The sequence below is a fragment of the Lichenostomus cassidix genome, unplaced genomic scaffold, assembly GCF_008360975.1.
Source record: "Lichenostomus cassidix isolate B80296 unplaced genomic scaffold, HeHo_3.0 HiC_scaffold_33, whole genome shotgun sequence".
NCBI classification, from domain to species: Eukaryota; Metazoa; Chordata; class Aves; order Passeriformes; family Meliphagidae; genus Lichenostomus; species Lichenostomus cassidix.
Window position 1 is genome coordinate 860,533 of NW_028147632.1, and position 26,298 is coordinate 886,830.

Below are 26,298 nucleotides of genomic sequence, written 5' to 3' on the forward strand. Positions count from 1 at the left end.
ACGGGAGGAACCTGAACGTCTTTCATAACCCAAAACACTCGGGAGCAGAAGGAGCGTTCAGGGGAGGTGGGGGAGCCTCGTCCCGCTCTGTTGCTTCGGGGGCAGAACCACCCAGGCTTCGCCTTCCCTGCCAGGCTGCGCCTCCTGTTCCACACAGGAACCCAAACGGCGCTGCCAGCGCTCGCTGTCCCTGAGCTCCAACCCTCAGCACAGGGCATGCAGGGGACAATGCTGAGCCCCTCAGGGCTGCTGGTTCTTCCCCCCCGGCAGGCTGAGCCCGATCTGCAGCTGCCTTGTTCCCGCACTCGGCAGCTCCCGGGCGCTGTCCCTAACTGTCCCTGCCTGTCCCAGCCTGGAGCTGCACAGCCAGAGGGTTTGGGGCTGCAGGGCCAAGCTGGGCCCGGAGCTCTCTGACACTGTGTTTGTGTCCCCAGGTGCTGCCAGGGAGCAGAGACAGGGCAGGACTGAGCTGGCAGTGCCTTCCTGAACGTGGGGGAACCTCAGGGCACAGACCAGCTGCGGCCTCTCATCGCGTGCTCCACAGTCAGCCAGGACAGTGGTTGTAAAAGTGCAACGGAAGATGGACTCGGTGTTTGTGCACCGTCAGTGCTGATGTCTGGGGAACAAGGTCAGTCTTCTAAGTTCGCACTGAGTCAAGATATGAAGAGTGGATTCTGCCCTGGGGATGTAGAGGCTGCTGGAGACATCCTTCAGGTGCAAGATCCTTTTGATGAGGACCAGAGCTATGACAGCTGTATGTCTGTAGGGAGCCAAGGGAAGGAGAGTGGCTCCAGGTATGGCTCAAGCTCTGAGAGGCCAGAGGAGCACCAGAATCCTGAGGACGGGTCAGGAACTGAGCACACAGAGCTGCCTCGGGTGCCACATCCTGCTTCTCACAACTGGAGAGATTCGATTTGTCAGTCTGAAATGAGACCAAGGAAGGATGAAGCTACTTTGAGATTGCCGAGGATGCCCTGGGTGCCCAGAATGGATCAGCAACCAGAGGGACATCAGCAAATAGGGATCAGCAAACAGAGCTGCCAGACCCTGCTGGGCACAGGCAGGGAGGAGCTGCTTCTCTGTTGGGGCAGAGTGAATCCCAGCTCAGGGATCAAATTGGAGAGGAGTGCCCAGACGGATCAGCAATGGGAGTCACATACATAAAGATCCGCAGAGGATATATCTGGGTGAGTGCAGAGCCAGCACTGTAGCCTCTAGGGAGGGGACAGTGTGAGCTCAGGAGCACAGGGCTGGCAGGGTGTTGCTGTGTCCAGGGCTATGAAAGAGGCCTTGTGCTCTGCTGGGACTGACAGCCCTGGCTGTCCCTGGCCCAGGACAGTTCTGCTGCAGGCTGTCCCCTGTCCCCAGTCAGTGTCCCTGTCCTTTATCTCTCCTGCTGCCAGCTGAGTGAGAGGCAAATGGGCTGCGAGTTCCTTCCTGCTCAGGACAGCTCCATCCTCATGGCCTGCAGCTATTTCCAGCTCCTGTTGAGTGGATCAGATCCCATCCCGTGCTCACCCTGGCTGTGCTGACTCTGCTCCTGCTCCTGGCTGTGGCTCTGGCGGTGTCCTTGGCTGCTGTGTCAGGTAAGGAGGAGCAGCAGCCTCAGCCCAACCTCTCGGGGCACTGCGGGCTCACTGCTCCCTCACGGCCGGGATCGTCCCTCAGCCCCGCTCTGACCAATCAGCACGCGGGAGAACGAGGAGTGATGGCTGAATCAGCCAATCGTCGCGTGTTGGGGCTTTGAGCGGGAAAATGGGAGCTCGGGCTGCTCCATGAGGGGAGAATCCGTAGAGCTTCTGTTCGCTCTGCAGAGAGAAGACAAAGAGACTCTCCGGTTACTCCTGACACTCCATGGCTGCTGGCCTGTCCCAAGGGCTGGATTGGGTACAACGGGATCTGCCACTTCCTCTCGAGGGATCATCTCACCTGGGATCAGGCTCAGGCTCGGTGCTCTGAGCTCGGGCCTCCCTGGCTGTGCTCAAGGACTGGGAAATGGTGAGTGAGAGATGTGGGGGGTTTTGGGTGGCCGAAGGGAGCCTGGGGAGCTCCTGGGCCAGGGATGCAGCTCCCACTGTTGGCTCCTCTCTCCTTGCCAGGAGTTCCTGTTCCTCCTCAGTGGGAATGACAATTACTGGCTCGGGCTGCACCGACAGGACCAGCGGCTGCAGTGGGTGGATGGCAGCAACTTCAGCTCCTTGTGAGTCGTGGGGGCACAGGCAGGGCATTGGGGGCACTGGGGCACAAGCTGTTCCCCTGTGATTCCAGCAATGTCTCTGTGTTTCCTTGCAGGGTTCCTGTGCTGGGCAATGCAGGGTGTGTGCACCTGGCTGAGAATTATCTCGGGAGTGCAATCTGTTCAAATGACATGCAGTATATCTGCAGCAGGCCCCAAACCCACCAGTAATGGGGAATGGAGGAAGGATATTTTCCGTGCTGGGCACTCTCAGCTTCACCTCATCCCCCCAGCATGGAGATTTCCTTCCTCAGCTGAAGTGTCTGCCTTGCACTGATCTTCAGGGTCACCTCAGTGCCTGTTCTGCAGGAGATGAACCTGCAGGAAGAGGAGATGATGAGAAAACGCATGTGTGGCTGTCTGGGCTTGGCCTGGGGGTTCTTTTGTCATTCTGAAAGCTTCACAAAAGTCATGTTTCTCTTGCACTCTGTATGTTTACTAACCAGGTACATATATATTTGTATGTCCCTGTGGATTCAGCTGTGAAACGTTTGCTGCCTTATGAATGTGACCTTGGCTGGGGTAAGGTTCTGATAATACCAAAGTCATGATTTGACCCCAGTGGGGCCATTTGCTTAAGGGTTGGACTGCATCCTTGTGGGTCCCTTCCAACTCAGAGCATTCGCTGAGATGTCCTTTTGTGACCTCCATCAGTATTTATGGTGTAAATGTTGTTGTTATTTCCTTCATTACTTTATTACTTTTGTAGTAAATGCTAATCAAGGCCGCACTGTCCGTCGTGTCCCCTCAGCACCTGCAGCCCTGTCCCTTGCCCTGCTGCCCCTGCCCTGGGGGCTTCAGCCGAGCCAGAGCCTCTTCCCAGTGCTCCCAGTGCTCCCAGTCTGCCCGTGCAGCCTCCAGCAGCCAGTGAAGCCTTCAGCTGGGCCGGCAGAGAGGAGCTGCTGGGAGCTCCCAAATCTGTTTGGTTCCGTTTGTCCTTCCAGCCTGGGGAACAACAATTTTGGGAGTTTTCTGCCCAAACCCTGTCCGTTTTTCCGCTCAGCCCAAGGGGTTTGGGGAGATTTTGGCTTTTTGGGGGAAACCAAAGCGATGTGGGGACAAGGCAGGATTGTCCCTCAGCCGTGTACTGGCCAATCAGAGTTCGAGAACGAGGAGTGGTGGCAGAATGAGCCAATGGGAATGGGGGGCGGGATCTCAAAAGACTATATAAAGGGGGGGGGGATCACTGACCGGCAGGAATCTCCCCTTAGGCTTTTTTAAAATGTCGGAGGAGAGAAAGGCCTGGAATGTCTCGGGCCGTGCTGGAGGCCAAGGAACCGCTGCTGCTCTGAACCGGCGGGAGGCGAAAACCGCTATGACACTGTCCTCCTCACCCTGGTGTCCCTCGACAGCACACAATGCCTCAGGAACAGGCTGCTCCAGCAGGGATCCCCCACAAGTCCCGCCAGCAGCCACTTCCACGGCTCTGCAGGAGCTTCCCATGGCTCAGGGTCTCTCTCAGGCATCCCCTGCTCCGGCCTGGGCTCCTGCCGGGGCTGCAGGGGAGTCCCTGCTCCATCCCGGCCTCACCCACAGCTCACACCGAGCTGGATCTGCAGCTCCAGGTCACACCGAGCTCCCGGCGGTTGAGGGAAGCAGCGATTCTTTGTCCTCCTGCCCGGGCTGGGACATTGCAGGGCTGAGGAGCCGAAAAGAGAATTTCTGCCACAACCCCGGGATTGTGCCTGGAGCGACTGGGGCGATTCTGTGCGTGGGCAGAGCTCTTCCACCTCACTCCCATTGGCTGAATACGCTGTCACTTCTAGTTCTCGCGCGGTGATTCGTCAGAGAGAGGACAAGCACCGCCCTTGGTGCCGCCCCCTGTACCGCCATTGCTGGAGGGTCAGTGAGGGTCTCGGGAGGGGCAGGTGCTGGAGGGCCGTGAGGCGGCGGAGCTAGGCGGTGACCCAAGCGCAGCGACCCGGAGACAGCGCAGCCACCTCTGTGCTACCCACAGCAAACGGGACGAGCCAGCGCTGCTCCGGCACCGCCTCCTGCCGAGGCAGCAGCGGCAAGGAGACCGCGGGCAGCCGCTCCCTCAGCGGCCTCAGGCCAACGGCAACACGGCGCCACAGCCAGGGAGGGAGGGAGGGAGACGGGAGAACGAAGCCGCCACAGCCCCCCTGCCGCCCCCTCCATCCGCCCGCAGCGAGCTCCGAGCCCCGGCACAAGACAGCGCGGCTCCCACCTGCACTGGGACAGCCTCTCCGAGCTCCGCCGCCGCTCCCGGGCCGCACACACGCTCCCACCATGACGCCGCTGCTGCCCCACTAAAGCCCTGCCTGCCTGCCTGCCTGCGGGCGACACCGGTGCCGGCCTTTTCCCCGCTCGCTGGCACCGAGCAGCAATTGCGAGTGACAATTCCGAGTGACAGCACAGCCAGCCAAGGGCAGCGAGGCGCGGACTCTGCACAGCGCACAGCCCAAGCCCCGCGCTCTCAGTGCCCCCCGGGCTGGCCGAGGCCAAAGCCGCACATGAGGAACAGCCCTGCAACGGGCCCGGGCCCAAGGCGCCATTGCTCTGCAAATAGCGACCAAGTTCTCCGCACCTCCCGGCCCCGCCTCGGCACGCAGCCCCCGGGGCAGCCCCACGGCCCCCACGGCAGCTCCCAGCCTCCGCCAGCCGCCCTGCAACGGCCCAGGGGGAGCAGGCCAAGGGACGCGGCTGCCGGCGCCCAGGGGACGCCAGGGACAGCGGGGGCACTTCACAAGCCTTTCATGCAAAAGAGAAAATCATCAGGAAGGAAAAAGCAACAGCAGCGCTGGCTCCAGAGCACAGGGCCACACGAGGCCATGGCACATTGCAGTGGGGTGACGCTGGCCCCATGCCAGGCACCCCCAGCAGAGCTGCTCTCTCACTGCCCTGCACAGCCACCATGGGGAGAGAAAATTGAACCAAGGCTTCCTGAGTTGATAGAAGGACCTGGCTAAGAGATCCCTCATCAAATACCTTTGTGCAAAAAACATGCTCCCAATTAGCAACGTGAATAGAATTTATTGCTAACAAACTCAGAGCAAGAGAAGAAGTAAAATTTGACCATTTAAAAAACATTCCCCCCACCCGACGGGGATCACCTGGAATGGGCATCACCAGGATTCTGCCCAGCAGGGATCACTAGGGATCATCCATTGCAGATCTTCCCAGAGGGGATGGAGTTGGAGCAGCAAGGAAGCTCTTCCTGCACTCAGGACACTCGCAGGGCTTCCCTCAGTGTGGCCTCTGTTGGTGCTGAGTCAAGTGAGAGCTCCTGGAAAAGCTCTTCCCACACTCGGACACTCATAGGGCTTTTTCCCCAGTGTGAATCACTTGGTGCCGCATCAGGTGTGACATCTGGCTGAAGCTCTTCCCACACTTCCCACACTTGTAGGGCTTTTCCCCAGTGTGGATCATTTGGTGCCTGATGAGGTGGGAGTTTTGCTTGAAGCCCTTCCCGCAGTCAGGGCAGCGGAAGGGCCTCTCCTGGGTGTGAATGCGCTCATGGCGGAGGAGATGGGAGCTGGTCTGAAACCTCTTCCCACACTTGGGACACTCATAGGGCCTCTCCCCCGTGTGGATCCTCTTGTGCTGGATCAGGGTGCAGCTCCGACTGAAGCTCTTCCCACATTCCACGCAATCATAAGGCTTTTCCCCAGTGTGGATCACCTGGTGCTGCATCAGGATGGACATCAGCCTGAAGCTTTTCCCACACTTCCCACACTCATAGGGCTTTTCCCCAGTGTGGATCCTCTGGTGCATGATGAGCTCAATTTTTGATCTAAAGCTCTTCCTACATTCCCCACACTTGTGGGCATTTTCCCCAGCGTGGATCCTCTGGTGCCGGATCAGGGTGGACATCAGCGTGAAGCTCCTCCCACACTTCCCACACTCGTAGGGCTTTTCCCCAGTGTGGATGCGCCGGTGCCTGATGAGGGTGGAGTTTTGCTTGAAGCCCTTCCCGCAGTCAGGGCAGTGGAAGGGCCTCTCCTGGGTGTGAATGCGCTCATGGACGAGGAGATGAGAGCTGGTCTTAAACCTCTTCCCACACTCTGGACACTCATAGGGCCTCTCCCCGGTGTGGATCTTCTTGTGCTTACTCAGAGAGGAATTGTCTCCGAAGCTTTTCCCACATTCCTGGCAATCGTAGGGCTTTTCCCCAGTGTGGATCACCTGATGCCGCATCAGGTGTGACATCTGGCTGAAGCTCTTCCCACACTTCCCACAATCATAGGGCTTTTCCCCAGTGTGGATCATCTGGTGCCGGATCAGCTCACATCTCTGCCTGAAGCTTTTTCCACATTCCCCACAGTCGTAGGGCTTTTCCCCAGTGTGGATCCACTGGTGCCGGATCAGGTGAGATCTCCATCTGAAGCTTTTCCCACATTCCCCACACTTGTGGGGCTTCTCTCTGCCCTCAGGCTTCTCCCCCAGCTCCGAGCTCCGGCTGCATCTCCGGGCCTTTTCCTCCTCCTCCATCCGGCCATGCCTTGGCAATGACAAATCCTGCTTTGGGGGAAAAACAAGGGCTGAGGGCCTTGCCCTGGGGATTCCTCCTGCCCAGCTCCAGCTCTGCAAGTCTCCAGGAGATTTGAGGCTGCAAAAACCACTAACCAACAAGATTCCCAAATATCCCACAAACATAAGACACAGACCCTAAACTCCAAAAACATCAAGATTCAGCCAAAAGTCCCCCCAAAATATGAAGAATCACGCCCAAAAAACCCCAAAGCATGAACATTCACCCCAACAAACCTCACAAACTCCAAAATTTAGGCTCCAGGAAAATCCTGGAACCCCCTCCCCAGTCACCTGCTCTTTTGTGGGGGGCTGCAGATACAGAGAGTGCTGGAACCTTGGGCTGCCTCCTCTACCTGCTGCTCCTCCTCTATCCCTACTCTTCCTCACACTCTTCTTCCTCTCACTTCTCCTCCTCCCCTTCCTTCTACAAAATCCCACCACCTTCTCCTCCTTCAGCTAATTAATACAATATTGTTGAATAAAAAAATCCCGGAAGCTGCGAGCTCCAAACACCCGCCGAGAACAAACGCCGCTCGGGGACCCCCGAGACATTTGGGGCGACTTTCTCCTCCCCCTCACCTGCGAGATGCGGAGCGCCGATGCTCCCGGGACCGCGACAGACAAAGAGCTCAGCGCTTCTCCTGCTGCTCCTCCTCTTCCTGTTCCTCTCTCCAACCTCTTCCTGTTCCTCCTCTTCCTCTCTCCACCTTCATCCTCCCGCGGCTCCTCCTCCTTCCTCCTCCCGCTTCCTCCCGCTCGGATCTCCGGCCTTTCTGCCGCTCCTTCCTCATCCCTCCTCCTCCTCCTCCATCCCTTCTCCTCCTTCCCCCAAGCCCAGCGCCCACCCTTCCCCCCCTTTTCCCCACGCCGTCGCATCCCGCGGGAGGAGCCGGGATGGAGCCGGGGCAGGTCGGGCTGGGGCAGCGCTGGGCTCCGGGCCAGGCCTGGGCGCCTCCCACGCGCCCCCTCCCCAAATTGGCCTGGCGGGAAGCGCTGGGGGCGAGGGGGGGGCGCAGGTGGGGTTGGGGTGGGGAGCGCTGGGCGCTGCGGGTCTGCCTGGGAACTGGAGAGTCATCAGCGCCGCGAGCTCGGATTGGATCAGAATCGCTCAGCGCCTTCTCCCATTGGCTCATTTTCGCGAGGCTATTTTCGCGGGGCTGTTTTTCTGAGGGTTTTGGAGGTTCTGGGGGGCTCAGGGGGTCTCGGCGCTTTTTTTGGGGTTCGCTGTATGCCGTGTCGGGGTTCAGCTGCCTCCCAATGCCCCCAGAGCGGGGTGACACTTGGGGACTGCAGTGGTTTTGAGTGGCCCAGAATATCAGCAAGGTATCTTTAGCATCTAAGTGAAATTTAAACCCCTCAGTAGCTGGTGTAGTAAGCCATAGGAAGTGTCTGAGGGGTGGGGAGTGGCACAAAGATGTCTTCTGTGTGTGTTCTGAGTGAAAGTTTTGGTTGTTTTTCATCAAGTCCAGCAGAGTCAATCTCTGATGGTTCTGAAAGTGATGGACATGCTGCTGGCCAGGTTTGGGTCAATTAGAGGTGCTATTTACGCCTCTGTGAAAACATATTTAAGAAAAAATCAAAACAACAGTAGGCACACACTTCTTTTTAGCTAGCAGCCTTTAGCAAACAGGAATGATAAAAAAAAATTTTAGAGTTGATCTCACAACCTAGAAACGAAAATTTTCAAAGTCAGAAATGTCCTTATAAGATTAAATTTTAATTTATTTTATTATTTTAATTAAGTATACATAATTTTTAATCGGTTTCATGGCAGTTAAATTTTGATTGATTTTAATTGGATTTGGTCCAATTTAGCAAATTTGATTCCATTTTTGATTAAGTTTAGAAAATTTTATTGGATTTGATTTGACTTAGTAAATTTTGATCAATTTAGTTTAATTGGTTTTATGAACTTTTATATATTTTATTAAAATTTTATGAACTTGTAAATCAATTTTAATTATTAAGAACAGTTGTTAAAGTGAAATTTTTATGAAAAGAAGTTATAAAAATTATTGTAAAAAAAAAAATACCAGTAGATTTCACTGAGCTATCAAAAGCCAGAGAATAAGTGTCTGCTTGTAATAGTGGAGCAGCTCACCCACTGAGTAAAAACATTCCCAGCTACCCAAGCAATGGCTCAGACAGTGAATAACCATCTTTTAGAAGGTATCATTCCACGCTTTGGTTTAATAAATACTACAGACTTCGATCAGGGCATGCATTTTACATCCAGAATAATAAAGCCTTAGAGACACGGTGGGACTACCACACCCCACAGCATCCACAGAACTCGGGCAGGGTGAAAGAATGAATAGTACCATAAAAGCTCATCTTACTGAAAGGTTATGGTCAAGTGCCTTCCTTTGGCTCTGTTGAATATCAAAAAGGGGCTACTAACTCAAAGCATTCCTCTGGAATTTGCGATACCTGAAATAAAACCAGGTGACAAAGTGTTGACAAAAAACATGAAAAGAAACATCTCTAACCCCATGTTGTAAAAGACTTTTTCTAGTTCTTGAACCACAGAGACGGCGATTCAAACAGCAGAAAAGGATGGACACGTGTATTCCGAGTAAAAGGAGCAATTCAAACTAAAAACTAGATGGTTCCCTGCGTTCCTAGAGAGCTGAAGTTACAACTGCAGAGGGAGAATTGACATCAAGAGTCGCCAAGATGTCCTGTTTAGAGGATGAGTGCCCTTGTTATTCCTTTTGTATAATATCTTGTTATTCCTCTGTTTGTATATTTATTGCCACTTGTCTTTATTATTGTCTTTGTATGCATACCTTTATTTGTATAATTTGTCATTACTATATGGAGAAGTGGTATTACCATTGCAGAGGAGGCTACCCACCAAAAGGATTATGTAGAGAATGTGTAAATGAAGAACATTGCATTGCTCAGAATATTTTAAAAGATGCAGTAAAATTAGGGATAATAGAATTAGATTCCCCACAATGGTGGGAACTATTTATCTGTTGCAGTTTACAGGATGTTATAGCAGACCTTACCCTAGAGTGTCTCTACCCAGACCGGTTCAGCACCTCAGAGCTCCAAACCCTCTGTCCCAGGGCAGACACTGCGCTCTCACCGGCCAGGGAGCCATAAGGCTAACTCTGGTTCGTCTGCTTCCACAACCGGCGAAGATAAAGGAGGCGAGGAGGGTCTGTGCATTGTGTCCATGGAAGATGTTTATTCGCATGGTGCAGCAGAGGCCAACGAACTCCCCGAGGCAGTTGATCAGAATCGCTCAGCACCTTCTCCCATTGGCTCATTTTCGCAGGGCTATTTTTCGGGGCTGTTTTTCTATGGGGTTTGCAGGTTCTGTGGGGCTAAGGGGTGTTTCAGCGCCTTTTTTAGGTTCGCTGTGGGGAAAAGGGGGGAAAGGGTGGGCGCTGGGCTTGGGGGGTCGTGTGTCCCCCCAGCCCTGCTGTCACTCTGACCCCGCCCGGCTGCTCCCAGTGCTCCCAATAAAGCTTCCCATTTGGCTCCGGTCGCGTTTCTTGGGGGGCACTGGGGAGGGACTTGGGGGGGACCCCGCGGTGGGGCTGTGACTGGGGGGCAGACCTGACCCGGGGATGGATCGGGAATGTGGACCCCCGTGTGTCCCCAAGTGTCACCCGGCTCTGGGGGCCTTGGGAGGCAGCTGAACCCCGACACGGCACCCAGCAAACCCCAAAAAAGGCGCAGAGACCCCCTGAGCCCCCCAGAACCTCCAAAACCCTCAGAAAAACAGCCCCAAAAAATAGCCCCGCGAAAATGAGCCAATGGGAGAAGGCGCTGAGCGACTATGATCCAATCCGAGCTCGCGGCGCTGATGACTCTCCAGTTCCCAGGCAGACCCGCAGCGCCCAGCGCTCCCCACCCCAACCCCACCTGCGCCCCCCTCCTCGCCCCCAGCGCTTCCCGCCAGGCCAATTTGGGGAGGGGGCGCGTGGGAGGCGCCCAGGCCTGGCCCGGAGCCCAGCGCTGCCCCAGCCCGACCTGCCCCGGCTCCATCCCGGCTCCTCCCGCGGGATGCGACGGCGTGGGGAAAAGGGGGGGAAGGGTGGGCGCTGGGCTTGGGGGGAGGAGGAGAAGGGATGGAGGAGGAGGAGGAGGGATGAGGAAGGAGCGGGAGAAAGACCGGAGATCCGAGCAGGAGGAGCCGCGGGAGGATGAAGGTGGAGAGAGGAAGAGGAGGAACAGGAAGAGGTTGGAGAGAGGAAGAGGAGGAGCAGCAGAAGCAGCGCGGAGCTCTTTGTCTGCCGCGGCCCCGGGAGCATCGGCGCCCCGCATGGCGCAGGTGAGGGGGAGGAGGAAGTCGCCCCAAATGTCTCGGGGGTCCTCGAGCGGCGTTTTTTCTGGGCGGGTGTTTGGAGCTCGCAGCTTCCGGGATTGAGCCCCAAATCTCGTGAAGGGTCACTGGGAGGGTTTGATTGTGCGGGGGGAATGTTTGAATGTGGCGGAAGGCCGAAGCTGAGGCGCCAGTGGGGCTTTGGGGGATATTTTGGGGTCTGCAGGTGGCCATGGCGCGGTGTCGGGGTGGGAGGGGGACATGGGGCATGGGGTCCCCCCGGGAGAGCGGTGGAGGGGAAGGGCGGGAGCCCCGGAGTGGGGTGAGCGGAGAGGGGCGATGGCGGAGCTGGGGGAGCCCCGGCAGGCTGGAGAGAGGGGAGCGTGGATAAGGGGGAAGCCTGGGATCCCTGGAAGCGTGGAGCAGAGAATGAGGGGAGAAGGGACCCCTGGGACCCCCAACCCCCCCGGATCATCCCTAAGCGGGACCCTGGAAAATAGTGAAGCCTTGGAGCCACGGGAGCCCCATGAGTGCAGGGAAGGGAGACCCTGAGGAGGCCAAAGTGAAAAGAGCAGAGATGGGGAAATCCTGGGAGGGTTTTGAGGTGAATGGTGGTGGTTTGGGGTTTTTATGGAGACAAAACCCTGGGAGACTTGCAGAGCTGGAGCTGGGCAGGAGGAACCCCCAGGGCAAGGCGCTGAGCCCTTGTTTTTCCCCCAAAGCAGGATTTGTCATTGGCAAGGCGTGGGCGGATGGAGGAGGAGGAAAAGGCCCTGAGATGCAGCCGGAGCTCGGAGCTGGGGGAGAAGCCTGAGGGCAGAGAGAAGCCCCACAAGTGTGGGGAATGTGGGAAAAGCTTCAGGCGGAGATCTCAGCTGATCAGGCACCAGAGGATCCACACTGGGGAAAAGCCTTATGAGTGTGGGAAGTGTGGGAAGAGCTTCAGCGAGATGTCCAACCTGAGGCAGCACCAGGTGGTCCACACTGGGGAAAAGCCCTACGATTGCGCAGAATGTGGGAAAAGCTTCAGCCAGAGCTCCAACCTGATGCAGCACAAGAAGATCCACACTGGGGAGAGGCCCTATGAGTGTCCCAAGTGTGGGAAGAGGTTTCAGACCAGCTCCAATCTCCTCCTCCATGAGCGCATTCACACCCAGGAGAGGCCCTTCCGCTGCCCTGACTGTGGGAAGGGCTTCAAGCAAAACTCCAACCTCATCACCCACCGGCGCATCCACACTGGGGAAAAGCCCTATGAGTGTCCCAAGTGTGGGAAGAGCTTTGGATTGAAAACTGATCTCATTGTGCACCGCAGGATTCACACAGGCGAAAAACCTTATCAGTGCAGGGAATGTGGGAAGAGCTTCAGCCACAACTCCTCCCTGATTAAGCACAAGAAGATCCACACCGGGGAGAGGCCCCATGAGTGTCCCAAGTGTGGGAAGAGTTTTCAGACCAGCTCCAGTCTCCTCCACCATGAGCGCATTCACACCGAGAAGAGGCCCTTCCGCTGCCCTGAGTGTGGGAAGGGCTTCAAGCAAAACTCCACCCTCCTCAGGCACCGGCGCATCCACACAGGGGAAAAGCCCTTCAATTGTGGGAAGTGTGGGAAAAGCTTCAGCCGGATGTCTAACCTGATGCAGCACCAGGTGATCCACGCTGTGGAAAAGCCCTATGATTGCGCGGAATGTGGGAAGAGCTTCAGCCAGAGCTCCAACCTGATGCAGCAGAAGAAGATCCACACCGGGGAGAGACCCTATGAGTGTCCCACTTGTGGGAAGAGGTTTCAGACCAGCTCTGATCTCCTCATCCATGAGCGCATTCACACCCAGGAGAGGCCCTTCCGCTGCCCTGACTGTGGGAAGGGCTTCAAGCGAAACACCCACCTCATCACCCACCGGCGCATCCACACTGGGGAAAAGCCCTATGAGTGTCCCGAGTGTGGGAAGAGCTTCTATACAAAATCTCACTTGACTCAGCACCAACAGAAGCACCAGTGAGGGAAGCCCTACGATTGTCCCGCGTGCAGGAAGAGCTTCATTGCTGCTCCAACTCCATCCCCTGTGGGAAGATCTGCAGTGGATGATCCCCAGTTATCCCCATTGGGCAGAATCCTGGTGACCCCCATTCCAGGTGATCCCTGTGGGGTGGGTGGAAGGTGTTTTAAATGGTTAAAGTTTACTTCTTCTCCTGTTCTGAGTTTCTTAGCAATAAATTCAATTCACGTCGCCAGTTCCGAGCCTGTTTTGTGCACAAAGGTGTTGGATGAGGGATCTCTTAGCCAGGTCCTTCTATCAACTCAGGAAGCCTTGGTTCAATTTTCTCTCCCCACGGTGGCTGTGCAGGGCAGTGAGAGAGCAGCTCTGCTGGGTGCCTGGCCTGGGGCCAGCGTCACCCCACTGCAATGTGCCATGGCCTCGTGTGGCCCTGTGCTCTGGAGCCAGCGCTGCTGTTGCTTTTTCCTTCCTGATGATTTTCTCTTTTGCATGAAAGGCTTGTGAAGTGTCCCCGCTGTCCCTGGCGTCCCCTGGGCGCCGGCAGCCGTGTCCCTTGGCCTGCTCCCCCTGGGCTGTTGCAGGGCGGCTGGCAGAGGCTGGGAGCTGCCGTGGGGGCCGTGGGGCTGCTCCGGGGGCTGCGTGCCGAGGCGGGGCTGGGATGATTTTGGGTAAAATAGAAATTATTAATTTAAAAGAACTAGAAGCTGGATAATAATAATAATAACTTTTGAACTTATTTAGACGGCCAGAGATTGGATTATGATTTACTAAGATTCGCCTGCTGGATACAATTCATTATTTGCTTAATGATTTTGTGGCTACCTGGTATCGGGGAGGATAGATAGAAGAGAGCAAAATAATTGAGAAAAACTGCTGAGCGTAACCGAGCATCCCGCCCTTGGACCCCGAACTTGTCCAGGTGGGTTCTCAGGCTTGGACTTGGACTAAGAACCAAGGGTGGAAGACTATCGATTACGCTGTCATCAATCATTTGGGATCCTTGCCCACAATTAATCTGAGACACTGTGCCTGCGCGATCATATTTAAATGAACTTTGAACTCATTATAATATGAAGCGGGGATAGGTAATGGATATGTATAGGGGCTTTGTCTAACTTTATGCATATGTAACCTAATAAAAAGCAAGTTAAGTGCTTCTGAGGTGCACATGCCTTTGGAGGGGCTATGCCCCATGCACCCCAGCTGGAATAAACACATGCCTACTTCATAACTATCTGAGTTGTGGAGTCAATTCTGTGCTTCATTTGGCACCCAAAATGGACAAGGTTTGCCTGGCTGCAGGATCGACTGAGGGGCTGACATCCTAGGCGCGTCCCGGGAATTCTCCTGGAGGACCTCCGCTACTCGGCCGCTCACTGCGGGGGCAAAAAACGACCACCTGCTACAGCGGAGAAACGGTATGTGTTTTGGGTATAGGGAAGCCTGTATTTCATGTATGCCTGGCTAGGGCTGCTGGTAAGACACAGAGAGATGTCCTGTGCGCAGCGTCGTCCCTGAGTGGTGAGCTTGCAAGTGACCGGCTAGGGCTGGCTAGGGGAACGGGAATCGGCGAAGTAATTCATCATCCTTAGCTGGCAGGGGGGATCGAGTGGGTCCCTACGGAAACTAGTTTGAAAGAGAGCTAGTTTGAAGTGTTGTTAACACTGGTGGTGTGTATGTGTGTGGGCTGCAGATTAGTCTGCATGAGCAAGTGAGAAATAGGTTGATGAAGTGTGAGGCAAGTGGTGTAATAGGAATGAATATTTGTGTATGGTTGTGAATTATGAGCTTTGGTATATGAGTGTGGGTTTTTTGAATTTTTGTTGTAATTTGTTGTTGTGGTCGCAAAAAGTGTTGTGCTGTATTAAGTGTTTATTGTTGTGTTAGGTGAGTGAGTGTATGCAGTTGTTTGAAATTGTAGTGGTAAGTGAATAAAGGAAAACTTTATACCGTAGCCAGTTAAAGACACTGGTGTTTTTTCCGGTGGCTACATCAAAAGAGCATAGCCCCAGACCTTTGGCTTTATGTGGATGTAGCACAGCAGCTGTGCCACAGTATGATTAGTAGGTTTTAACACGGTGTCAGGTTTGCAGGCTTGCGGAGTTAAGAGATACTATTTTTTATCGACCTGTCAGAAAACAACTGGGCAGGTTGTAGAGAGAATAAGTTGGAGCATTATAAAGTTTTGTGTGGACAAAAACACCAAGTTCCTTTTTAGCAGCGTAATTTTAGAAAAATGTTGGGAATACTGAGTTAATTTACTTAGTGAAAATAGAAGCATATAAAGAGTGGGGTTTTTTTTTTTCTTTCTCCTTCCTCCCCCTCTGTAATTAATCTTGATTTTTATTTTTTTTGTCTCTCTCTTATAGCAGCTTGGCTTTGAGTGAAATAAATGAGATGCTTGTTTCATGCCAAAAATAACTTTCTGTTTTGAATGTAAAAATAATTACTGTAAGGTTTGGGCATTGTGTGAGTGTGCTGCATGTCACAAAAAGTGGTATTGCATTTTTTGTTTGAGATCAAAGTGGTGTCCAGCGTGTGAGGATTCTGAAATTCAAGCTCGATATAAGATAGCTGAAATAAAAAGCGGAGATCTTAACGAAAGAGACGTGCTTACTATTGTGACAGAGTGGTCAGAAGCAGCTGTTATTGTTTTAGTGTGTGGAAAGAGTAATTTAGTTCCTGAAACCTGGTCAGTGCAGGAGGAAAATTGGGAAAAATCAGTAAGACAGTATGAAAAGAGGTTTGCCTGGAAGAGAGATAAAACCGAGAGAAGAAATTAGATAAGATGGGAACTGGGCAAAGCAAAGAAGTTCCTAAAACAACTCCACTTGGCTGTGTTTTAGCACATTGGAAGGAAATTGCAGGGAGTGGAGGTACAGAAGATAAAAGAACTCTTATCAAATTTTAAACTCAGTAGTGGCCTTTGTGCGGGCTAGATGACAGAATTAGATGGCTTCCACATGGGTTTTAGAATATAACACACTATTACAGTTAATGATGTTTTTTTAAAAAAGAAAATAAAACAACCAGCAAAGAGCTGAGGCTGAGAAGGAGTCATCGCACACATGAAAGAAGATTGAAGAAGACTGGAGGACTCCACCCTAGCAGATCCACAGGTTATAATGAAGCTAGGGGAAAAAGAAAAAGAAATAGAATTTCTGGTGGACATGGGGGCAACATACTAGGTTTTAAATAAAACTTTAATGCCAGTGGGGAATGATTATATCATGGTTCAAGGGGCAACTGGCCAATCTGAAAAGCATATTTTTGCAAACCTTTAAACTATACGCTGGGAAAGCAATGGGGTATTCACAAGTTTTGTACATGCCCAGATGTCCAAAAGCCCTTTTGGTCAGAGATCTGTTGGAACAGTTACAAGCAACCATTTCATTTAAAGATGGGGAAATTACTCTGGAGGTAAATGATCAACAATATGTTGAAATACTAAGTTTAATGCTAACAACCACAGAGGCTGAGGGAGAAATTAGTGAAGAAATTATTAATCAAGTCTTCCCTGCGGTATGGGCAACAAACGTACCTGGAAGAGCTAAAAATGCACCTCTGATACAAATTAAGTTGAAAGAAGGGAAACAACCAGTTAGAGTTAAACAATATCCCCTTAAAAAAGAAGACAAGGAAGGAATTAGCCCAGTGATTGAAAACTTTTTACAGCTAGGGCTATTGAGAGAGTGCAAATCTGATTTCAACATCCCCATTTTACTAGTCCGTAAACCTGATGGGTCATATCGGGTGGTACAAGATTTAAGGGCAGTAAACAAAATAACTGAGGACCTCTATTCTGTGGTGTCAAATCCCCACATGCTACTAACTGAGCTAACACCTGAACTAACCTGGTTCACTGTTTCAGATTTGAAAGATGCCTTCTTTTGCCTCCCTCTCCATGAAGCTAGCCAGAAAATATTTGCATTCGAATGGGAAAATCCCAAAAGTGGATGCAAAACTCAGCTCACTTGGACGGTGTTGCCTCAAGGATTTAAGAACAGTCCCACCCTATTCAGGAATCAGCTATCAAAAGACCTGGAATCCTGGGAAGCCCCCTCCGAAGAAGGGAAGCTATTGCAATACGTTGATGACATCTTAATAGCTACTGGGACAGAAGAAGCCTGTGTACTCTGGACAGTAAGTTTACTAAATTTCCTGGTGCTCCAAGGGAACAGGGTGTCCAAGAAAAAAGCTCAAGTAGTAAAACCAAAAGTAATTTATTTGGGCTATGAAATCAGTGCTGGGCAGTGAACTTTGGGACAAGACCGGAAAGAGGCCATTTGCCAAACCCCGAAACCCCAAACTGTAAAGGAGCTACGGACTTTCCTGGGGATGACGGGATGGTGCAGGCATTGGATCCTTAGTCATGGGGTCCTTGTAAAACCTTTGTATGAGCTCATCAAAACGGAAAGCCGAGATCTTCAGTGGACGAAAGAGGCCACGAGAGCCTTCAAACAACTGAAGAATGCCCTGATGTCAGCTCCAGCTTTGGGACTTCCAGATGTGAGGAAACCATTTTTTCTCTTTTCTCATGAGAAGCAGGGGATTGCCCTGGGAATACTAGCACAAGACCTGGGCCCATATCGACAGGCAGTTGCTTATCTGTCTAAGCAACTAGATGCAGCAGCCAAAGGGTGGCTGGGGTGCCTCAGGGCTAAACAGTTGTGCTAAACATCCAAGAGGCACGCAAGTTTGCCTTGGGCCAGAAAATGACTGTGCTAGTGTCCCATACAGTGTCTGCAGTGCTGGAAGTGAAAGGCGGACAGTGGCTTTCCCCACAGAGGTTCCTGACATACCAACTCATCATGGTGGAGCAGGATGATGTGGAAATAGTGGTCACTAACATTGTCAACCCAGCTTCATTCCTCAGTGGAAACAATGGGGAGCAGGTGCACCACGACTGCCTGGAAACTATTGAAGCCACGTATTCCAGTTGTCCAGATCTGAAGGATACACCTTTGGATGATGCAGAGACCTGGTTTACTGATGGGAGCAGCTATGTCATCAGTGGAAAGCAACATGCAGGGTATGCAGTCACCACCAGCAAAAAGGTAATAGAATCTGGACCCCTACGAATAAACACTTCTGCCCAGAAAGCTGAAATAATTGCTTTAACCTGTTCTTTGGAAATAGCAAAAGGAAAAAATATAAACATTTCTACAGACCTAAAGTGTGTATTTGGAATTGTACATGCACACGAAGCCATTTGGAAGGAAAGGGGACTGTTGAACTCACAAGGAAAAAACATTATAAACTGCCTGTTGGAAGCAGTCCAGCTACCCGAAAAAGTAGCAATCATGCACATTAAGGCACACCAGAAAGTGAGCTCGGAATTGGAAGAAGGAAATGACCTGGTGGACAGAGAGGCAAAAGAAGCAGCGAAAGGTGAGGTGACAGCTGAAGGGGCTTTAATTCCAGACCACCAAATCTCCCTAGAAGGTAAGCCAACCTATAACAAAGAGGACAGAAAACTAGTTGAAGATCAGAATGGGTCATATAATGAAGAGGGTTGGGCTATTAATTACTGCACAGGGGAGGTTGCTCATTCCCTCTCATTTAGTGTGGGCACTAGTAAGAACAGAACACCAAAAGACACACACTGGGAATAGATGCCCTACACAAATATTTAACTGAAAGAATTATTACCAGAAATTTATATGCTACCATCGCAAAGGTAACCCAACAGTGTGACCTTTACCTCCAGACTAGCCCTAAAAATATCCCCAAACCAAAATTGGCCGAATTGGGAAAGGGAATGGGCCTGGACAGCAGTGGCAAATTGATTTTTCAGAACTCCCCAGAAAAGGGGGGTATTGGTACTTGTTGGTATTAACACATACCTTTTCAGGATGGCCAGAAGCCTTTCCCACTAGAACTGTCAAAGCCCAGGAGGTAACCAAGGTATTGTTACAAGAAATAATACCACACTTCGGAGTTCCAGCCACAATGTCCTCAGATAGAGGACCACATTTCATCTCAAAGGTGGTACCACAAATTAGCCATCATTTAGGCATAGACTGGGAGCTTCACACCCCATACCACCCACAGTCCAGTGGTCAGGTGGAGAAAATGAACCACCTAATCAAACAGCAAATTGTGAGATTGGGGCAAGAAGCCAATTTACCCTGGCCCCAATCTCTTCCACTTGCATTATTACAAATCTGAACTAAACCCAGAAGTAAAGAAAAATGAAGTCCTTTTGAGATGCTCTATGGGAGACCATACGGAGTACAGAAAGGACTATCCACCCAAGCTGGGGAGGAAACACTGACCGCCTATATGGTGGCCTTGAGTAAGCAATTCAGGAAAATTGAAAAGCGTGTGGCTGGAACTCAGAGTCGGGGCCTAGACAGCCCAGTACACAACATTCAACCTGGAGATTATGTTTATGTTAAATCTCTTACAGAGAAAACTTTGGAGCCACAGTGGGAAAGACCATTTTAAGGACTCCTTACCATTTTCACTGTGGTCAAAATCAAAGAACAGAACGCCTGGATTCATCATACTCGAGTGAAGAAGGCTCCAGAGACCCCTTGGAATGTGGCTTTTAACAATAATGAACTGAAATTAAAATTTACCCAGGTAAAATGAATGCAATTAGAAAAATTTCTTTTGTTGGTGTTCTCACAATTATAACCATACTTCAAGGAAAAGGAGGTACTTTGAACTTTTTTCTACACTTTGGGCTCCTGGCTGTTCCCTTCTCTGGGCTTCTGGAGGTCCCTCGTGTTTTGGGGTCCCCACTATCCGGGGTTCCCGCCTTCTCCGGGCTGTTGCGGGTACCGGAAATTCTAGGGGTCTCCCTCTTTCTGGGCTCCCCACTCTGGTGTTCAAGGGGTCCCTGGTTCCCCCGCTCTCCATCCTCCCCCTCCCTTCAGGCTGCCGGGGATCCCCCAGCTCCGGGATCGCCCCACTCCGCTCTCCCCACTCCCGGGCTTCCCCCAAACCCGGCTATCCCCGGGGGGTCCCCAAAACTGGTGTCCCCTTCGTCCCCCGCCGGCACCGGGGCGATCGCCACGTGGTACCGGAGCCTGACCCAGGGAGACTAACCCACACTCGGGGGAGACCCCGCATCCGCCTGCCCACGGCCGGGGCTCTGCCGGAAACCGCCAGCGGGACCCCCCAAAAAATACTCCCAGGCACCGCCCAAGGCATTTGGGGCGAGCTCCCCCTCCCCGGTTACCTGCGGGATGCGGGGGGGCGAGTCTCCCGGGGCGGAGAGGCTGCAGATACAAGGAGCGATGGATGCACGTGGTGCCTCCTCTTCCTCCTCCTCTTCCTGCTCCCGCTCCGCCTCTCTCCCTCCCCTTCCTCCCGATATTCCTCCTCTTCCTCCTTCTCCTCTTTCCTCCCTCCTGCTCCATCCCTGCTCCTCCTCCCCCCGTGAGCAGCGCCCACCCCCGGACCCCCTTCCCCCCCAGCCCATCACATCCCGCAGGAGGAGCAGGGATGGAGCTGGGGCCGGTCGGGATGGGCAGCGCTGGGCTCTTGGCTGCTCCCACCCGCTGTGGGGGAGCACGGGAAGGGGAAAATAGGGAAAATGGATGGGTGGAGATAAAAACTTCAGGTTTGTGGTCACTCTAGCTGGGGACTTGGACCCCTTTGATTTCACCTCAGGAGCCTGGAGATCTTGGAGGGGGGAATGCACAGATGGATTGGGGATTCCATAGGAATTTGGGGGAAGGGTGAAGAGTTCTGTGAGCCACTTGCTGGGGGGAGTCAGGCTGGAGAGCCGTGGGCTGGACTGCTAGTCTGGGCATTCCAGCTCCGATTTTCTGCTCTCTTCCTCCTTTTCCCCACCTCTCTCAATATTTTCCCATCGTCCCCACCACACCCGTCAGACCCCCACGTTCACCCGAGTCCTGCTTGCCCCCAGACAGGTGAGCTCCCAGCACCACCCGTGCCACCAGTACGGCCCCAGCTGCCACTACACGCCCCATGGCCAGTGCCGGGCAGGTGCCGATAGCCCCAAAGCAGCCGCGCTCTGCCCTGGGGGGTCCCCAAAGCGGCCCCGCCCCGCGCGGCACGGGGAGCACCAGTCCGGACCAGTGCGGAGCTTGGGCAGCACCAGAACCCACGAAAGTTGGTCCACCACAAGCCATTTATAACCTCCCAAACTGGTGGAAAGCATCCTCCTAAAAAGAGGGGTCACATCCGCCCCCTAAAATGACTGGGAAATCCCCCAAAGCTCTTTATAAGACCCCAAAATTGGCGGAAAGCAGCAGCATCTTCCCCAATATGGGCTCCCCATATCCTTCCCTGTGGGACCCCACTCCAGTGTCAGAGCCAGATGTGTCCTTCCTCCCAGTAACACATCCCTCGGGACTGGAGGGTTCCCCAAAAACCCCCTCAATAACGGGGTCCCCCATCCTCTTCATCCCAACATGTGGCTGTCTCACTCCAGACCCCATCGCAGCCATGCGACCTCTCCCAAACACAGCCCAGTTCTTGGGGGGAGCAGAGCCTCTGTTGGGGACATCGGTGTGTGCAGGGGATCCTTTATCACCCGCGTGCAGCTCCAAGCTCCCGAGGGCAAAGTCCTGGTTTCTAGGGCTGTCCCTGCTCCTCAGATCTGTCGGGTTTAATACCCAAGTGCGGCAACCCCGTGCGCTGTGGCAGCAGCCGGTGCCGGGACACAGCCCCGGGAGCTGCGCTAATGCCCGGCGGTGCCCGGGAGGCACGGAAGGGAGGGGAGTTCATAAGCACGCCCCGCGCCCCTCTCTGCTCTGAAAAGATTTTTTAGTGCGTGGGAGTGATTTCCCGGGGTTTCTGGGCTCCGGCAGCACAACCTGCGGGGCCTGTGGGGGCGGCTGGGGTTGAAAAGTGCTCGGCGGCGCCAGCGCGGTGCCCGAGGGCTGAGAGGGGCTGGTTGGGAACACCCCGCTCGTCTCCGCTGCCCGAAGCCTCTTCCCCGGCTCCGGCTGCCGCCTCCTCTCTGTCCCGGCGCGCTCCCGCTGGGTCGCCGCTCGTCGCGCAGCTGGAGGGGATCCCTCCGGGCCGCGCCCCGCCCGTCTCTCGCTGTGGCTCCTTCAGTGACACGGAACGGCCGAGAGCCCTCGGGGCGCCTCCGGTGCCCTAGGGAAATCTGATTATGGGGATAGATATGTGTTAACAATGAGTATTTGAGATTGCTGAAAAAATCACCAGTGAGGGTATCAGCAACAACCAGATTTAATATTAAATGACAGCATGACAAAATTCTTTGGCAAGAGTCATTCTACTGCTTACAGGACAGTTAAGGCACACCAAGGAAAAAAAGCAACAACAAAAACCATCCAGTCAATCAAAACAGAAATGAACCGAGAACTATCCATGTGTGTGTGAGTATGTTTAGGTGCATGTGACAAACGGACAGTGAGGGCAAAGATAAAAAGGGATTCGGCCTAAAAACTTAACAGCACTCAAACTTAACGGTGCTTCAACTAAACTTAGCAATGGAATAACGTTTAACAGCATTTAACTGAGCTTATAACTTAAACTTACTTACAGGCCTAACTTAGCTATCTCAGGTACTTAAACACCCAAGAGAGCAGCATTTCTCCCCCATTTGCCAGAGCACAGGCACACGTGTGTGCACACAGACAGAAAGAGTCAGTGCAAGGTACCTGTGAAAAATTCCCCTCAAAGGTACTGCAATACTCCAGATGGGGAGTATGCTGCATTCGGGGATCCCCCAAGTGCAGCAAATGGAAGAGTTCCTGGCTCAGAGAGGCCCCAGCACAGGGAAGTTGCTGTTGCAGCTGCTGCAGCCCAGCAGAGCTCCAAGGGTCTCACTCAGGGCTGCTGTTTATAGGGCCCAAGGGATGGGTTTTTGTCATAAAAACGTTTCAGCCTGGCCACAGATTGGGTCAGCACTTTCTTTGAAAGTGTGCCATTCAGGCAAAAACAAAATTTCCAAGACTGTTAAAAAAACCAAAAACCAGACAAAAACCAAAAAAGAGCAGGAGGTCGTTAGACAGCAGCAGTTCCTGGGAGCAGACAGTGGTTCAGATAAGCTCAAGAGGAGCTGAGCCCAGGTACTGTTCATCAAGGCCGAGGCCCACCAAACACCTCCAGATCACAGTGCAGCTTGAGAAGGAGGAGGGGATGCACCACTGCAACCTTAACTCTGTATATAGGCATTTGTAGAACCCTGTGCATAGAGACAAGAAACATTTTCTGCCTTATGAATGTGACACTGGTTGGGGTAGTGTGCAAATTAGTGCCAGGGTTGTGATTTGACCCCACACGGGCCATTACCTAAGAGCTGGACTCAATCCTTGTAGGTCCCTTCCACCTCAAAGGCTTCTGTGAAATGGCCTTGTGTGACCCCAATCAGTATTTACAGTACCAGTGATGCTGTTTTTCTTGCTTACTGCATTATTCTGTTACATTTGCATTAAACTCTTGTGCTTTCCCTCCGCTGTCCCTCATGTCCCCTTGGCGCTGACAGCCACATCCCTTGCCCTGCTCCCCCTGTCCCGTTCCATGGTGGCTGGCAGAGCCTTGGAGCTGCCATGAGGGCTGTGGGGCTGCCCCAGGGGCTCTGTGCCGAGCTGGGGCCTCTTCCCTGTGCTCCCAGTCTGCCCAACCAGCCTTGAGCAGCCAGTGAGGGCTTCAGCTGGGCCAGGAGAGAGGCTCTGCTGCTGGGGCATCAACCTCAGTTTGCTTTGGTTTCTCCTTCCCAAGCAGGGGAACAACGATTTGGGCAATTTCCTGCCAGAAATTTCTTCCCTCCTCCACTCAGGAAAAAGGGTTTGAAGCAGTTTTCCCTTTTTGAGGGAAATCAAAGCGCTGTGGGGCCAAGCAGGTTCGTCCGCACACACGCTCCCACCGTGGCGCCCCACTAAAGCCCTGCCTGCCTGGAGGCGACACCAGCACCGGCCTTGTCCCCGCTCGCTGGCACCGAGCAGCAATTGCGCTGCGACAATTCCGAGTGACAGCACAGCCAGCCAAGGGCAGCGAGGCGCGGGCTCTGCACAGCGCACAGCCCAAGCCCCGCGCTCTCAGTGCCCCCCGGGCTGGCCGAGGCCAAAGCCGCACATGAGGAACAGCCCTGCAACGGGCCCGGGCCCAAGGCGCCATTGCTCTGCAAATAGCGACCAAGTTCTCCGCACCTCCCGGCCCCGCCTCGGCACGCAGCCCCCGGGGCAGCCCCACGGCCCCCACGGCAGCTCCCAGCCTCTGCCAGCCGCCCTGCAACGGCCCAGGGGGAGCAGGCCAAGGGACGCGGCTGCCGGTGCCCAGGGGACGCCAGGGACAGCGGGAACACTTCACAAGCCTTTCATGCGAAAGAGAAAATCATCAGGAAGGAAAAAGCAACAGCAGCGCTGGCTCCAGAGCACAGGGCCACACGAAGCCATGGCACATTGCAGTGGGGTGACGCTGGCCCCATGCCAGGCACCCCCAGCAGAGCTGCTCTCTCACTGCCCTGCACAGCCGCCATGGGGAGAGAAAATTGAACCAAGGCTTCCTGAGTTGATAGAAGGACCTGGCTAAGAGATCCCTCATCAAACACCTTTGTGCACAAAAGAGACTTAGAAGTGGTGATATGAATTTATTGTTAAAAAGCTTAGAGCAGGAGAAGAAGTAAAATTTGACCATTTAAAACACCTTCCCCTAACTCAACGGGGATCACTGGGGATCATCCACTGCAGGTCTTCCCACAGGGGATGGAGTTGGAGCAGCAATGAAGCTCTTCCTGCACTCGGGACACTCGCAGGGCTTCCCTCACGGGTGCTTCCGTTGGTGCTGAGTCAAGTTAGAGATCTGTGAGAAGCTCTTCCCACACTTCCCACACTCATAGGGCTTTTCTCCAGTGTGGATGCGCCGGTGCCTGATGAGGGTGGAGTTTTGCTTGAAGCCCTTCCCACAGTCAGGGCAGCAGAAGGGCCTCTCCTGGGTGTGAATGCGCTCATGGAGGAGGAGATTGGAGCTGGTCTGAAACCTCTTCCTACACTTGGGACACTCATAGGGCCTCTCCCCAGTGTGGACCTTCTTGTGCTGGATCAGGCTGGAGCTCTGGCTGAAGCTCTTCCCACATTCCGTGCAATCGTAGGGCTTTTCCCCAGTGTGGATCACCTGGTGCTGCATCAGGTGTGACATCCGGCTGAAGCTCTTCCCACACTTCCCACAATCATAAGGCTTTTCCCCTGTGTGGGTCATCTGGTGAACAATGAGCCCAGATTTCCACCTAAAGCTCTTCCCACATTCACCACAGTAATAGGGCTTTTCCCCAGTGTGGATCCTCTGCTGCTTGATCAGCTGACATCTCCACCTGAAGCTTTTCCAACATTCCCCACATTTGTGGGGATTCTCTCTGCCCTCAGGCTTCTCTCCCAGCTCCGAGCTCCGGCTGCATCTCCGGCTTCCGTCCCTGCACAGCAAGGCTCTTTCCTCCTCGCGGCTCCCTGGGCTGCGTTTGCAGCTCCTCCTCGTGCAGCATTTTCTCTCTCAGAGCCTTTTCCTCCTCCTCCATCCGGCCACACCTTGGCAATGACAAATCCTGCTTTGGGGGAAATACAAGGACTCAGCACCTTGCCCTGGGGGTTCCTCCTGCCCACCTCCAGCTCTGCAAGTCTCCCAGGGGTTTTGTGTCCATAAAAACCCCAAAACAGCACCATTCAGCTCAAAACCCTCCCAGCATTCCCCCCTCTCAGCTCTTTTCACTTTGGCCTCCTCATGGTCTCCCTTCCCTGCACTCATGGGGCTCCCGTGCCTCCCGGGCTTCCCTATTCTCCAGGGTCCCGCTAAGGGATGATCCGGGGGTTTGGGGGTCCCAGGGGTCCCTTCTCCCCTCATTCTCTGCTCCGCGCTTCCAGGGATCCCAGGCTTCCCCCTTATCCACGCTCCCCCCTCTCCAGCCTGCCGGGGCTCCCCCAGCTCCGCCATCGCCCCTTTCCGCTCACCCCACTCTGGGGCTCCCGCCCTTCCCCTCCACCGCTCTCCCGGGGGGACCCCATGCCCCATGTCCCCCTCCAACTCCGCCACCAGACCATGGCTCCCTGCAACACCCAAAATATCCCCCAAAGCACCGTTGGCGCCTCAGCTTTGGCCTTCCACCACATCCAAACTTTCCCTCCGCACAATCAAACCCTCCCAGCGACCCTAAACGAGATTTGGGGCTCAATCCCGGAAGCTGCGAGCTCCAAACACCCGCCGAGAACAAACGCCGCTCGGGGACCCCCGAGACATTTGGGGCGACTTCCTCATTCCCCTCACCTGCGGCATGCGGGGCGCCGATGCTCCCGGGGCCGCGACAGACAAAGAGCTCCGCGCTGCTTCTGCTGCTCCTCCTCTTCCTCTCTCCA

The 26,298-nt window shown here is 53.8% G+C and overlaps 5 protein-coding genes and 1 pseudogene across 8 annotated transcripts in view; 2 read left to right on the forward strand and 4 right to left on the reverse strand.

The window, feature by feature from the left end:
• LOC146421327 (uncharacterized) overlaps window positions 1-13,238 on the forward strand; it is a 28,212-nt gene extending 14,974 nt beyond the window's left edge. Inside the window, exons 1-2 of one of the 3 annotated variants that reach the window (XM_085047430.1) lie at window positions 10,876-11,018; window positions 11,732-13,238. In XM_085047430.1, the coding sequence (XP_084903556.1) occupies window positions 11,010-11,018; window positions 11,732-13,006 (1,284 nt within the window). In that variant the 5' untranslated portion in view covers window positions 10,876-11,009 and the 3' untranslated portion in view covers window positions 13,007-13,238. Of the gene's footprint in view, window positions 1-10,875; window positions 11,019-11,731 lie in introns of those variants that run through there. The other 2 variants (XM_085047432.1, XM_085047433.1) reach the window with 2 other exon arrangements.
• Window positions 1-26,298, reverse strand: part of LOC146421323 (uncharacterized) — a 101,489-nt gene that overhangs the window by 46,785 nt on the left and 28,406 nt on the right.
• LOC146421325 (uncharacterized) overlaps window positions 1-26,298 on the reverse strand; it is a 155,209-nt pseudogene that overhangs the window by 24,340 nt on the left and 104,571 nt on the right. The window lies entirely within an intron of this gene.
• The window catches only part of LOC146421326 (class II histocompatibility antigen, B-L beta chain-like), a 53,728-nt gene that overhangs the window by 21,823 nt on the left and 5,607 nt on the right, over window positions 1-26,298 (forward strand). The gene's annotated exons all lie outside the window — the stretch shown is intronic.
• The window catches only part of LOC146421328 (uncharacterized), a 238,099-nt gene continuing 213,574 nt past the window's right edge, over window positions 1,774-26,298 (reverse strand). Inside the window, exon 3 of the mRNA XM_085047487.1 lies at window positions 1,774-2,554. The gene's annotated coding sequence lies outside the window, so the exon portion shown is untranslated. The remainder of the gene's footprint in view (window positions 2,555-26,298) is intronic.
• On the reverse strand, window positions 5,211-26,298 carry LOC146421329 (uncharacterized). Its single transcript, XM_085047435.1, has 2 exons — window positions 26,210-26,298; window positions 5,211-6,718 (listed from the first exon to the last, which is right to left on the reverse strand). The coding sequence occupies exons 1-2, from the start codon at window positions 26,216-26,218 to the stop codon at window positions 5,513-5,515; spliced, it is 1,215 nt and encodes a 404-aa protein (XP_084903561.1). The 5' UTR covers window positions 26,219-26,298; the 3' UTR covers window positions 5,211-5,512.